The 14,564-nt window shown below is 46.1% G+C and overlaps 1 protein-coding gene across 1 annotated transcript; it reads right to left on the bottom strand.

Moving 5' to 3' along the window:
- Nucleotides 1–1,470: 1,470 nt before the first annotated feature.
- lrfn5b (leucine rich repeat and fibronectin type III domain containing 5b) lies at nt 1,471–12,480 on the bottom strand. Its single transcript, XM_031866024.1, has 6 exons — nt 11,894–12,480; nt 5,776–6,691; nt 4,852–5,026; nt 3,622–3,955; nt 2,385–2,685; nt 1,471–2,295 (listed from the first exon to the last, which is right to left on the bottom strand). Exons 2-6 carry the CDS (start codon nt 6,664–6,666, stop codon nt 1,597–1,599), a joined length of 2,400 nt encoding a protein of 799 aa, XP_031721884.1. The 5' UTR covers nt 6,667–6,691; nt 11,894–12,480; the 3' UTR covers nt 1,471–1,596.
- Between the last annotated feature and the right edge of the window lie 2,084 nt (nt 12,481–14,564).

The following is a 14,564-nucleotide window of genomic DNA, read 5'->3' as shown; positions in this document are numbered from 1 at the left end:
CACAATGTTTCAACCCAATGTGCCGTATCCTTTGAGACACATGCTGAGAGAGGCATGCCAGTGCATGGATATCAAAATCAATCAGGCCGCATCCGACCACCAAAATTCACAGTGAATCAGAGCTCGTATTCCAGCAGATAATGCATATCATGTCGGTCCTGCTGTCAGGGAGACATTACTGTAACTGTAGAATTAGCTGTGCACGGGCTCCCACTGTGGAGGTTGTGTTTAACCTCTCCTGCAGTGTTTTTTCTGCAGTGGCATGCCTTCCGAGGGCACGGCTCTGTCAGACGAGTGCGGAGAAGCTCTGGCGGGAGGCGTCCCCGGTGACTAGCATGGCCTCTTTTCATCTTCTGCTTCCCTCCTCTCTTTGAACAAACACAAGGGCTCAGGGCAGGAATCTGTCAGAGGTCCACCGCTCGCAGAGAGAAGAGAATTGTGCTGCTGCAAGACTGCTGAAACCCCAAATACAGTACTACTTTTGAGCTTTCTCAACTAAAGGATTGCATCTATCGTTTTGTTTTTTTAAACAACCGAGAGGGGTCTGCTTTCTAATTCTGATGGTGGGAAGTGTTCACAAGGCAAGCTGAAAATGAGAAAAGTCTGAGTTTGTCCCTTTTATCACTGGTTTATTTATACTGGTAAACATCAAACAGAAACAACAGCAAAATCAAGAGCTGACGTCCTCCCCTACTTGTGATTATCGTTTCTCTTACATCGACAAGTTCATTTACAATGGTTGCCATCGACATGATAACGTCAGTGAGTAAAAAATATGGAAATGGAACATTCCTCTGGATCTCATCCACGCGTAATATCAGATTACGTCCCGCACCTTTCACGCTGTTGGTGTTGGTTCAATTGTCGCTCAAATCAGCCATGACAGGAATCCTATCAGAGTTGAGTCTTTATGTAATTATGTGATAAAAATGTATCGATTCAAACCGGAGGGCAGTATTAGGCTGAGTCGACTTGTGCCACAAAAATACTGCATTGTGCTGTGTCTGCGGGTGTCAGCATGACAAGATGGAGCGCTGTCTTTCTACTACATTCTGTTCCGACACCTCTGGGATGTAAAGCAAATTGGTAATCTCTCCAAAGGTAATTAAGACATGTCACCGTCTGTCTGTGGAGCCGGAGACAAGGATTTGCGTTCAAAGTCTACAGAGGCTGTGTTTCTTTGTTTGTTATAATACAGTATGACAAGGTTACTGTATTCGATACCACATGAACACATAAGGTTGCACTGAGATATACAGCATCTCACACAACTAAACATTTTTGTACATGACATTGTTTTATACATTGTTGTGCCTTCCGTCAAAGTTTGATCAAAAGTCGTTATAAAGACGACTTTGATTGGTTATAAGGTAAAAAACAAATGTGAAACGTTTCCCATAATCCTGTATGCCTCCCTCTGCCCTATATATATATATATATATATATATATATATATATATATATATGAGAGAAGCTTACAGGTCCCTCAATAGAGAGCACAAAAGCTCCAAACAAGGCATAAAATCCCTGTGTGTTCCACAACGGGCCACAGATCCAACGCAAGAAAACGAGACAACGCAGGTCTTAAACCTCAAATCATAAAGTGCTCTCCAGAAGCCACTCAGACTTGGAGAGCTTGTCCCTGGCCCGTCGAATGTTTGTTGTGTTCTCCAGCTGCGGCAGCTCTCCGCTCATCGACAGGCTCCGCTTGGAGCGCAGGCTAGCCCCGGGTTTGGGGTAGGCCATGTAGCAGCGCTCCCTATATGAGTCTGCGTTGAGGGAGTGCCTGCGGTTCACCCTCACTCCCGATGCAGGCACTGTCATGTAATGTTGAGGGGCCTGTTGGGGCCGCGGACCCCTGGGAACAGCAGTCCACTTGGTGGGCTGGCCGGGAACGGCCAGAGCGACGGCGGCGGTCATTTTAACCTCTGACGACGAGTTATTCCGGTTCATGTTATTGAGCTCGACGTCCACCTGAGCTTCTGCCCGGTGAGCCTCTGAGGATTTCGGTGGAGCGCTGGAACGTTTGGGCCTCGGAGCGCCCGGGGAGGCCGGGTGCCAGCTGTGACTGGCAGCAGAGGTAGAGACGGTGCAGTCAGGGACGCAGGGTTTGGTGGTAGCTACAACGACCGGCGCACGCTGCTTGGTCGGCTCCGGGGGCGGCAGGGTGATTCTGAGGCACTCCTTTTCATTTTTCTCTGGACGCAGAATCTGCTTGGAGAGGGACTTTGGAATCCCGCAGCCCTGTAGCTGCCCATCACTGCTCAGTGACCGAATATCCCCCATCTCTAGGGCCTGACATGACCGGAGAGAAGCATGAAAGCAATGATTCAATATCAAAAGAAATAATGAGCAGAAAAAGAACAGAACAATGCCAAACTGACCTTATCTGCATCTCCTTGGTTACACACCCGGTAGCGCACAATGAGGAAGATGATAAAGGCGAGCACTGAGGCCACGATAATCCCTCCAATGATAACCACAATGGTGCCGCCAAGAAACTGGGACTGCATGAAATGACATCTCAGGTACTGCGGCTCTGTGGTGAAGTGGATGCAACCTATCACCCTGGTGGCGGTCAGCGAGGTCACCTGGTCATCGTAGATGGCCAACACGCACAGGTCATACTGCGTACCGGCCGCCAGGTTGTTTACCAGGATGCTCTTACTGGTTGGGGGTATCATTCTGTAAAAACAAACAACAACACCTTTTGTGAGTTCTGACATAGATTAGGGAGGGTTAAATGAAAGGAGACAGAAGCAAATCAGATTATCCAGCTTGTTGTTTTGAAGGGATGAAATGACATGACAATCCTTTATCTCTCAGGAGCCTATTTAAGATCTGACTTGGCATAGTCTTTTGTGACATTTGATTTATTTTTCTCCAGCATCTTTACTGATAAAAGATTGCTTTTAGTCGCTGGGGATGCAGGATGCCTCTTTTTTTGTCAGGATTGCCACCTCCTGAATTCAGTAGCCACTGCCAAACACCACATGTGTAGTTGACTTTGAGTTTCTTTGGAAAAATAAGTGGTCTGTGCGGCAAATCCTGTCACATCATAGTGATTAGCACTAAATAGGGAGAGAAAGAGGGCCGAGATGAAAGAATGTTGCGTACACCGGTTTCTCAGATGGGCATGTGCGAAAGCCTCTGATGCTTTCCGTAAAACACTGGCTGACTCTTTCATCTTCCTATCAGTCCGCGGCTTAGTGCTGACATTCGTGTTTTGATTTTGTTGATTAAGCATTATCAAGGTTTTGCACATAGTAAATGATACACTCCGGGGAGGAGGGGGATTATGAGTGAAAGAATAAGGAGTCAGATACAGTGCATTAGTCCGTCTTCCTTATGGGATTAATAGACTCCATAAATAATCATGGCGACAGCCAATCCAGTTCCTAAAGACGAAATATTTAGAGGGATTTAAGCAATCAAAGCAGAATATAAAGGTAAAACAAGGGTGAAGGATTTTTGATGATATGATTCCAAATCAGCTTAAGTTTATTGGCATCAATTCAGACTCAGATTTAAGGCTTGTTCACCAGCGTTATAAGAAAAAGCAGTATTTTAAGAAAAAGAGAAGCTTTGTAGTAACCCAGCAGGTCAGGTATAGCTGTTTACCTGTAAACCAGTGAATCATCATAGCTGCCGTTATATTGGATCTGAAACATGCGTATTCCAGGAATGCTCCTCTGGAAGTTAAACTTGACCAGGGCCGAGGTGGACGTGGCATCGGCAGTCACTACTTTCTTCTCCTGGATCGTCTTCGCGTTCCCGAGAGGCAACCCTCCTCCGTCTGCACCCGTCTTGGTCACTGTGGCGATATCTGATGACCCGGGGTCGGGCTCCTGCTCTGCGACTGTGTTGTTGGTGATATGAGGGAGTTTAGCGATGACCAGATCCACCGTCTGCTGCGCCTCCCCTGCCGGGTTGGAGGCCACGCAGGTGAAGGAACCTGGAACACAAACTGAATCGATTATCGTCCTTCCTAATATTTATTGTGATATACAGATTAGTGTTGAGGGCCACACATGCATTCAAGTTGCAATATAAACATATCTAATCGTAATTAAATAAAATTGTTTGCCATTTGGGGAACTATACGAAGCCCCCATTCCTGAAAGAATTTTTCTTTTTATTTATTTTGAGCGCACAAATATTGGAATTCAGAGGCTCCATGGTAATGCGCTTTTTTGATTTCCTGCCGAGAGTTAGGTGATCGAATGATACCATTTTGTAAATATAAGACTACAGCAGTCAGTTAGCTTAGCTTAGCATAAAGACTGGGTGAAACAGCTAGCCTGGCTCAGTGCAAGAGGAACCTGCTAGCACTAATTAACATGTTATATCTTTTCTATTGAATCCAGACAACAACATAAGTGTAACAACAACAAATGGTGGTTTTACTGGAGTTTTGAGTGTGCCCCCGGGCCATGAAATGGGGTACAGTAAAATCACCACTCTCCGTTTTTACACTGGTGTTTTTGTACAGATTAAACAAACATGATATGGTTTGTTAATTAGTGAGTTTAAGAGATGCTGGAAGGTGGCTTTTGTTGTGTTTGGACAGAGTCAGGCCAGCTGTTTCCCTCTGTTTACAGTCTGCTAAGCTAAGCTAACTGGCTGCTGGCTGCACTGTAGCTTCATATTTAATGGACAGACAATGTGAGAAAGTATTTTTTTATTCCATTGTGACCTCAATCAGTGTGCAAGCCAGCAGTCTTCCACACTCTAAACTTTATCGCCTGATGTAGACAAATACTTCAGTCCTACAGCCTTCTGAGGACACGAGCAAACAGCTAATTTTGTTCAGTCAACAACACAAGCGCAGCCCCCGGGGTGCAAACAGACCAGAGTCCTTGACGGTGCTGATGAGGATGTCCAACGTGCCGTCTGTGTGGACGGCGGCCCTGGAGGAGTTGGACATAAGGCGTCCATCAGGGGCAATCCAGTGGATAATGGGGTCGGGGTCGCCCCTGGCCTTACAGCGCAGAGTCACACTCTGACCCTCCAAGGCTCGCAGCTCCTGAAGTACAGGGAGGAAAGGCAGTTAGTGGGAGGACTTCAGCAGAAACTGAAAAACACTGACAAACAGTTATCTGTTGTGCTGTAAGTTTGTTTACAATATTATAATCAATGCCCTTATTGATGATGTTGTGTTTAAAAGCTTAATTCCCTATAAATATTATCAACAATTGATCATTGTCTAGATATTGAGTTAGCATGCTTATGAAGGAAAGATAATCAATGTGACGGTACACTGCAGTGAATGTGATGGAGTCCAAGTTAAATGTAATTTCCTCTGCAATTATGCAAAAGAAGTCTGCAGAATGTAAATGAGATGATATAGCTGTAGCTGTTTGGCAAGGATTTGATCAGATAATTTTGTTTGTATGCATGAATCAAGGGCTAAACCACTCTAAGCTTTCCCTGTGTGATAAGAGCTTCACCGCGGATCCATCATAAACCTGCAAATAGCTTTATTAAAATGGTAACTGAAAATACTGCTACAGAACGTCTCTAAAAACTCTCCACAGGCCACAGTTTGATTACATTTTTTAAGTAAGTCCAATATATTTTACAATATTTTGTTGGCTGAGCGGCCCAGATGAGTCTTGTAAGACTCTCCTGGCTTGCAAAGCTAATATTTGGTCTGACAGTCAAAGAAAGCATAAAGCGCCACCTCGGATTAACTGAGGCAGAAACCAATGTCTGGCTCAGAGAGTGCAACAGTAGGGAGTGTTGTGTCTACGCAGCTCAATTTGGGGGTTATACCTGAGAGTGCCTGGTGATGAGAGGAGGCTCACACAGGAACTCTTCCTCGGAAACTGTCCAGAAATAGCGTCCGGCGAGGTGTTGCGGTGTGGCACAGGTCTCCAGATCATCTTCCCTCCGCAACCTCCGCAGCCAGAGCAGCTCACAGTTACACCTCAGCGGGTTTCCTCCGAAGCTCAACGCGAACGACATCGGCCCCATTATCCCAGAAGTGGCCAGGACCCCCGCTCTTTGGAAAATTGGGTCGGGAGGAAGCTTCTGGAGCTTGTTGGAAGTCACGTCCAGCCTCTTGAGCTTCTGCAGTCCAGAGAAGGTGCCCTCTGGGATGTAGCTGAGCATGTTGTGGTCCATATTGAGAGTGTGGAGATTGGGCATCCTCTGAATGGCCACCCATGGCGCACTTTCCAAGTTGTTGTAGGATAAATCCAGCTCTTCCAGCGCCGTCAGATCATTGAAGGCCCCGATCTGAATGTGGGTGAGCTGGTTGTTGTTGAGGATGAGGTGGTGCAGCTTGGACATGCCGCTGAAGGTGTCGTTGATGATGCGCGCTAGCCGGTTGCTATCGAGGTGAAGGGCTCGTAGGTTCTCCAAGTCTTTGAAAGCGAGCGGCGCGATGGAGCCGATGGTGTTCCGAGAGAGGGTCAGGTCCACCAGCTTGGTCATGTTGGCAAAGTCTCTGCGTTTGATGTTGGTTACAAAGTTATCCCCGAGGCGCATCTCCACCGTGTGCCTGTCGATATTCGGGGGCACAAAGAGAAGCCCCTTTTTGTCGCACAGAGTCGCCAGGTTGGGGTTAAGCACCTGGCAAACGCAGCGTTTGGGGCAGACCTGAACTTTGTGAGCCTTCACAGCCACGCCGAGGACTATCAGGTAAACCAGGAGATACTCCATTTGGCTTCTCAGTCAGGTTATACACCTAAAGCACATCAAATCAAAAAGAGAGAAACAGAAGGTTGCATTATTCATTAAGGAGATTTTTATTTGTATCATCTTCATCAAACTGTAATTTCTGTGGTTGGCTAATCACACTTGCACTGAGAAGGGAATTCAAAAAGAGAATTTGGGGAATTGCCGAACTGCTGTGTAAGGTTAAAGCTTTTCCGCTACATTTGAAACACCATCATTGCCAGCTCACAGCTGAGAGTTACGGAGAGTCCAAATTCTAAGCAGGAGAGAGAGAGTCGACGCCTGAACAAACAATAAATGCTGTGCTATCCCACATGAAACAAATTAGTCACCTGCAGACTTGAGAGTGAAACATTAATAAGTCATCTTGAATATTTTTTCTGACAGCTCTCCTTTTTAGCTCCCTGCTTCCCCAATCATACTCTTTTTGATATGATAATGCCAGTCCTTTTTATGTTTGTGGACAGAAGGATGAAAGTCTAGACTGGCAGTCCAAGGCCTCATCAGAATTAGACTGATATCTCCCAGGATCATATCGCCAATAGGAGGGGATGATTGGGCCCAGTGCCTCAGCGAGGATGTGCTATGCCTTGCTATTGATTTTCTCTCTGCTGCTACTCTTACTTATGACACAGCTGAGATGGGGATAAGGAGGGATCCATTTGATGAATCCTGAGACCTTGTCAGGGATATAGCATGTCATAAAACTAAGACAGCAGAGATCAGATCGCAGCTCTGCAGGTGCACTACACAATGTACTGGAGCGAGAGTGACATTCGCTGCGATTATTCTTAGAACTGAAATTTAGTGTCATTTTGGTAGAACATGCAATATTCAGCCCTCTGGGTGTCCCATTACAGCACACAGAAAGGTACACCAATCCAATCAAACACAGGGAACAAGAGATCCAATCCCACAACTGTAGTAAAAATCCAAAGGCTAACCTTTAACTACAGGGGAGAACGGCTGATTTATGATTACAGCTTTTTTGTGGTCTGCTGGTAATGTCTCCATTGTAGATGTCGGTTCTTGAAGAGTGTGCTTGAAAGTCTTGCCTCAGCAAAGAGCATGCCAACTGAGTACCTATGCCTCAAAAGCCTCTGTCGCACCGGAGCTGTGACATACAACTCACAGTGTAATAACCTTGACAGTCGGAGTATGAGGAAAATATCATAGAGTAATGAAAACATGGGTGGGAGAGACATCCTTACCATGCACCCCCCCTCCCTCCCCTTTGCTTTTGATGTGAGGAGGTGAGTGAAGGAAGCCTGGTGCCATCCACTGACAACAGATGCAATTTGTCAGCTGGGTAAAACCTATCGCAGACTTGCAAAGGAGGCAGGAGAGAGGTCGCTTTAAAATGGCCCATAATAGCAAAGGGAGGAATGATATCATTTGAGGAAGCACACCGGGTGTGACATTTTCATGAATACTGCTGATCGAGCAGCAATGAATCAATGTCTTTCTCGACCCATTTCTACACGGGACAACTTCACCGAGTCACACAAGAGCCCCGTTTTTGTGGATTGTAGTCTGGGGTGCAGTGCTGCACAGATCTGAGCTGCTGAAAAACGGCCTGTGGAGTCACTATTAAATGTTGTCAAGACGCTCCTTAAAGATGGCAGATGACTTCAGCGTCAAGCTGGCCTGCAAAGCTATGTGGTAGTGGTACCTAAGTGGAAACTACTTTACGTGTGTGTGTGTGTGTGTGTGTGTGTGTGTGTGTGTGTGTGTGTGTGTGTGTGAAAGCTGAGGTGTACGCAAGTGTGTCCGTATTGGTGTGCCAACCGGCTTCTGCTCTGACTCTCAATGGCACGGCCTCTGGATGTGCAATGAGGCGGAGAGGACCTGCTACTTCCAGACCCCAATGACGCTGAAGACGTGATATTGATTCACTCTGTGGAGACGGGGCTTTTTTTTTTTTTCTTCTTTTTTCGCTGCTGAAAACTCAACCAAACGTGAAGAGAATGGTTGCAATGGTAATCCCTAAAAATTTTGTCCTGTGATGACAAAGGGACAGCCCCTCGCTGCCGAGACGGAGCAGGAACTGTCCGTTGCCGTCTCCCTAATTTGCATTTAATTATGGTTGTTCCAAGGAGATTTGCATAACAGGTTGCACTCATCAGGTACATGAACAAATAACTAGATAATCAATCAATGCATTTATCAATCACACACTTCATCTTTAAATGTCACATCCCCAGAAAATCATTATCCTCCAGGTTGAGCTGTTCATTATGGTGAGGAGACTTGGGAGGGCCACAAATAAACAATAAAACCGGTAATCTACTGATGCATTAACCATAATCTCCCTCATAGTCAATCAAATATTCGTTTACTACCTCTGAGCAGGTCTTTTTCCCCTCCGAGGACAGAACAGACTGACAGCTCACACCCACACACGCACACCGGTGGGTGGATTTGTGCCTAATAGAGGTAGCTCACTACACAACAACCCCCAGCAATGGATACAGACATTCATGTGCAGCAGCAGTATACTGTAGCAGAGGATATCTATGGTCTCCCTGGGGCTGCATTCGCCAAGAAAAGCCTTATGCAGCAAACTGCATGCCAGTCGTCCAGTGAGGTAATGGGGGATATGTTCTCAGATGGTCTCACTTATGCTGGAGCTCATGTGAGAAAGCCTTCTGCAGTCCACGTCTGGGAAGGGAACCAGGGAAAGCAGCCCTGTTGAGGGGAAGTTAACGAGATGCAGTCTGCTCGGTGTGCCTCCACGCAGGTCGACGCGATGGCACATCGCAGCGTCTCGGCATTGTCTCACCTGGGTTCCTCTGGGAGAAGCCGCCCGGCGTCTGCCACCACATGAAATAAGCTCTGTTGGGTCATGGAGGTAAACTGATGCGGCAACATGATGGTAAAATGGTATCGACAAAGCAGTAAAATATTTAGGTCCTCGGCCTGCTCGCTTTATGAGACCAAATGGAGCTGCTGCAGCAGCTGAAGAGGATCATATTCTGTCTGAGCTGGTAGAAATTCTATTTTGTCGGGTAAATGCTTGTGTAGCCCCGAGTCCAAACATCCTGACCAAACACTGATGCCGTTACAGACCGTCTAACCAACACATCTGTGTTTGTGAATGAGGGTGTGTGCTGTGACACCCTTTTCCTACACAGTCCGCCAATGTTAGAATGCGATAGCTCTTGGGTGACAGCCTTGATGCCATGGCAACACAGGAAACGTCAGTTTTGGGTGAGATGTAATCAGTGGCTCATTTTCAGATCACCTAATAATATTTCGAACAAAGAGTCCTCGACAATTGAGGTTCTGTTTGAAGGCCAGAGCCGACTCATTGTACCATCTATGACTCTGTGGGGATGAGAGGCAGGGAGACTGTGCACTCAGCTAATTTTGCATTGGATTCAGTGTTTGGAGTGACTGAATCATTACCGTTTTCCCAATCTTGCGCGTAATAAAAACCTAAATGACTCGATGTAGCACTCTGATGTAGTTCAAATTATTTCTCTGTCTGACAAGCTTGTGTGTGTGTGTGTGTGTTTGTGTCACGGGTATAGCATACAAAGCAGACCCAACTGCATCAATAGAAGTGCTGTTCATCAGCATTTACAACTCCCCCCTTGCATTTCCAAATGTTTTCCTTCACACACTCACACAGGAAATTCAGTGATACCTTGATACGCTGGCTATCTCCTCACCGGAGCATCAGTCCAACAAAATAAACAAACAAGCACAGAAAACACTCTTCATGTTCTAGATGCTGTCTTGTTTTGCAGTGGGAGGCCAAACTGAAATGCTGATCACTGACTTTGGATCTTAATTCTTTCACCGTTGTGACGTACCCTCGATTTGAGGGGCTTATGAACTGGGATTTTCTTCCGGAAAGAGCGATGCACAACCTGTGAACGCCACCTCTGAATACCAATATGGCCTCCTCAAGTGAATATTCCCCACAGTACGGGCCCACACGTCTGTGGACTGTCAAATTGGCCAATTTAGGGTGCAAGTGTAAGAAAAAATGAAATCTTAACCTCTCTTTCATTCATGTTAGTGTCTAAATGTGGGGAAATAACGACAGCCAACCTGAAGTCCACGATCACTCTATTGACTAATTTTCCCTCTTTCAAAGACACTCAGGATCCTGTGTTTTCTACCACACACAGCAACAAAATGGTTAAATAATGCATAATCTTCCCTCTCCTTGTTGTGTTGTGTAATCAAAAAGCAACCTTCCCGTATACACAACATGTGGACCAGGTGTGTGTGTGTGCATGCAAGTTTGTGACTGTCAAATAACCTCAGGTGGTTCAGATCTTAATGAAAGCCCTCCTTCAGCAGAAACAACGGCGCATTTTGTGGCGAGTAAAAATTAGGGTCAGCGAATGCAGAGCTAGTCTGCAGAAACAGCCTCGCCGCTGGAGGAACCACACATCACTCCTCAGTGAAAGGTAGCAGCACACGAACTACATCACCGAGTGCATTAACATAGCAGCAAGAGCAAATAGAAGCAGCAAAATGAGGCGTGGGCCTGATTTTTACTGGTGCTACAATGTTGCCTCAGGTACTCATGAATAATAAGATATGTGATAACTAACACTCAATATAAGAAGACAGTTATACCTCACCCTTTTGTAAAAAAAAAAATCATCACATTTTCACCTGTCTTCATCAGTCACCTGGCAACACGTCCCCCTGCCCACACACTCATCCTATTATCAATTGTGTTACTTAGCCTAGTTTAGACTTCATCACACCTTAATGGCTGATGTGCACTTTGCATATATCAGCAGGGGTTTAACCAGAGCAGATCACTGGATCCTCTGTGCTGATGAAATAGGCTACACAAGAAAACAAAGAAGCATCTCAGATCTGAATTCAGTCATATCCTGCACCTCAGAGAGCGGGCTGAATAATGGCCACATTAGGGAGGATTCTCAGTTTCACCTGTGGGGAGAGGAAACAGCACAGAATGCAGCCCAAGCGCATACTAAAAATAAAATTCATATCTGACGGCGTTTCTAGGTAATTGAGGGGATTTTTTTTGACCTTGCGGTACAGGTCCTGGGCTGGTGGGTTACAGCCACAACCCCTGTCACAAGGGAGAATCTCAATCCTTTTCAGATGGGTCCTGGGAGAAGTACTTCAAGTCAACACTGCACCTCTTCAAAGACAGTTTACCCAAAAGAGTTCAGACTCGAGAGTCCACAATTCTCTGCCTGTAAATGATTGAATTTACCTTGCAGATGAAACATCAAGCCAAGTCGGAGGAGGGTGTGTTTGAGCTTATTTCCTCCCAGGAGGGCTGAGAGCATCCTGACAGCGGCTCGCCTAAAATGGGACCGACGGTGCCTCTCGGAGATAATTCAGGTGTCCCGAAGCACGCGTCTTGGCGCCTATAACATGTGACGGCCTGCGAAACCAGCGATGCCCTTCAAGAAATCCATGACCAGCATGTAAAGGACGACTCCTCTCCGATCCGCTCGCACCGGAGATATGTAACTCAGCTCCCCACTTTCGTGAAGAAAAAAAAAAAAAAAAGAAGAATACTGGAAAACGCAACCTGAAGGGGTCCCGGTGTGGCTGTGAGGCTGCAGCTGTGCAGGGGGGATTCGCCTCTACTGCGCATCCGCCTGTAAATGCACCTCCAGAAGAGAAAACGCCTTTTGTAGCGACAGGCTGTTTAATATCTACAGCGCTGTGAGTGACTGCTGCCGTGCGGAATCCAGCCAGATGTTCGTATCGCTTTCACGGGTTTTTGCTGGCGACGCAGGGCTCAGTGCGAGTTAATCCAGATTGACTGAAGGGTTGCTGCCATAATATGCCCCCCCCCCCCCCCCCCCCCCCTCCTCCTTCTGCCCCCGGACTATACTGTCAACCACCGACCCGGCTCCATTTCTGACCAGAGGTGCTGTGCTCGGAATGGTAATCAGCGCGCTCCGAGCTGCACAGAGACCATTTGTGTGCATAGACAGATGCAGTGCCTCCCAGCCTATCTCTCACAGGCAGGCATCATAATTTATTCACGTAGATTGAACTATACTGCACGAAACGCAGTAGGTTTATAATATTCTCTAGAAATGTTATAACAAATAAATAGAGTCAAACACACAGGAGATGAAAAATGCAATAACTAGACCCTAAACAAGACTGTTATTGAAAATCCATCCACTCCTTTAGGTAAAACCTGGGGTGAACAGCAGGCCAACATCTGTAAAGCCAAATATAGCAGCCTATAGTCCTGCATGTATTACATAGATTATTGGCAAGACGTTGTTGTGTTGGCCGAAACTGAAAGCCCTGGCTCCCTGTGGGTCTTCTTGGCACTCAACCCATCACTATCTGATGCAATGATCCTTTGGCCTTTTATGTAAGTTGGCAAATGAGCCCATATGTGCAGCATAAGTCTACTACAGTACAGCGGAGCAGGAGACGGACTCGCAGACTCAGTGTTTTGTTGTTGTTTTTTTATTCCAGAGAACGACACTGCTCCCGGGGCCTCCTGGCACTGTGAAATGGGTGCTAGTTGTCATCCACAGAATTACCCTGGGGATCTCTCCTTCAGATCAATAGCTCCATCCAGTTTCAACATATCCACTTGAGATCAATAGAAATATCCTAAGTGGTTTATGGTTATCCTGAGTTGAAATGGGTAGAGCTATTGAAACTGTTTTTCATACTGTGCCGTGCGTGCACAAATATTTATGTATGAAAAAGTGTTGCACTCATGTTGGGTATACCTGCACAAGAAACCTAGAATAACGACGACAACAACAACATACAAGCATTTTGCTGGTGGGAAGTGTTAATGTCAAGGCCTGCATGTGGCCTCCTGTGACTCATCCGAGTCATCATGAGCAGTTGGTGATATGAAATGACACTGACATGTCTTGGTTTTTGCTGCACTCCTTTACTATTGTGATTCATGTGAGGCGCTCTCTTTCTCTGTCACTGACGCATGTCATCCAGGAAGCGCTGGTAGGCGAGGCCGTCCGCCTGTTCACCTGTCTGGCTCTTTTTTTCCAAGAACAGGCCCGTGCTGTCCCGCGGAGGGTCAGCGATGCTGCGACTCCACGGGGTCTCTGTGATCCCAAGCAGCTCACGCACACGAGCACAGATGACCTGCGGGGGCACACAGCAGGGTTCAGTCCTTTGATAAAGGGTGTGTTTACACAGTATCTCACCTTCACTTAATAAGGTAGTCCCACTGAGAGGGAGAGTGTCTAGTCTTTCCAGGAGATCTCAGCAATGTTGTGGCATCATGGGAGGAAAGGTTCCAAGTTTACACTCCCAAAAACAAACGCATCAAAGTACTTCTGGGCTGACCCAATCTACAGTAGATCTCGACTAAATAGAGCAAAGACAATCCTGACAAAGTCTGTCTGTCTCGAGTTATTTCATTATCAGTTTACACTCACTAAGAGAGACGAGTTCTTCTTCTTTTTCTGGTTTGATGCTTGTACAGTAAAGCAGAGCTGAATACATAAACTCGCTTTTAGCCAATTTAGTTCTGACATCAGGGATGGATAAGAAAAACAGTTGCTTTAACTGTAAGCAGCATATATGTGATACAGCTGATCTGGGGTGTCTGCTGGCAGAGATGCTCGGTTTCAACACTTTAATTGATGTCATAGTGTTCAAAGAAAGAGTGTTAAAGTGCCAAATGGGATGTAAAACTGGTTTGGCACAGACTAAACACCAGTTTACAATGTTTACAGTCCACTTAGAGCTTACAGGAGAGATATTTGAATACATCTGATGTGGCAACTACCAATTACTTCTCCTGGAGGTTAATCTTTTGAATGTTTTTCTTTTTAAATAATCTTTGACTTTATCACGTGATTAAGCAAATCAAGCAAAAACACGCATGCCACAAGTTGCTGAGCCCCAAAGTGATGTTCAGCAAATGT

Source organism: Anarrhichthys ocellatus, unplaced genomic scaffold, assembly GCF_004355925.1.
Source record: "Anarrhichthys ocellatus isolate YVR2014 unplaced genomic scaffold, GSC_Weel_1.0 scaffold34, whole genome shotgun sequence".
Lineage (NCBI taxonomy): Eukaryota > Metazoa > Chordata > Actinopteri > Perciformes > Anarhichadidae > Anarrhichthys > Anarrhichthys ocellatus.
Note: the sequence above shows the minus strand (reverse complement) of the source record. Positions and strands in the feature narration are given on the sequence as shown.

Excerpts from the sequence above, each read along its gene's own strand:
- lrfn5b (XM_031866024.1), bottom strand. The coding sequence starts at position 6,666 with ATGGAGTATCTCCTGGTTTACCTGATAGTCCTCGGCGTGGCTGTGAAG. Across the intron at positions 5,027-5,775 it reads TCATCACCAGGCACTCTCAG|GAGCTGCGAGCCTTGGAGGG; the intron begins GTATAACCCCCA and ends CCTGTACTTCAG. Across the intron at positions 2,296-2,384 it reads ACCAAGGAGATGCAGATAAG|GCCCTAGAGATGGGGGATAT; the intron begins GTCAGTTTGGCA and ends CGGTCATGTCAG.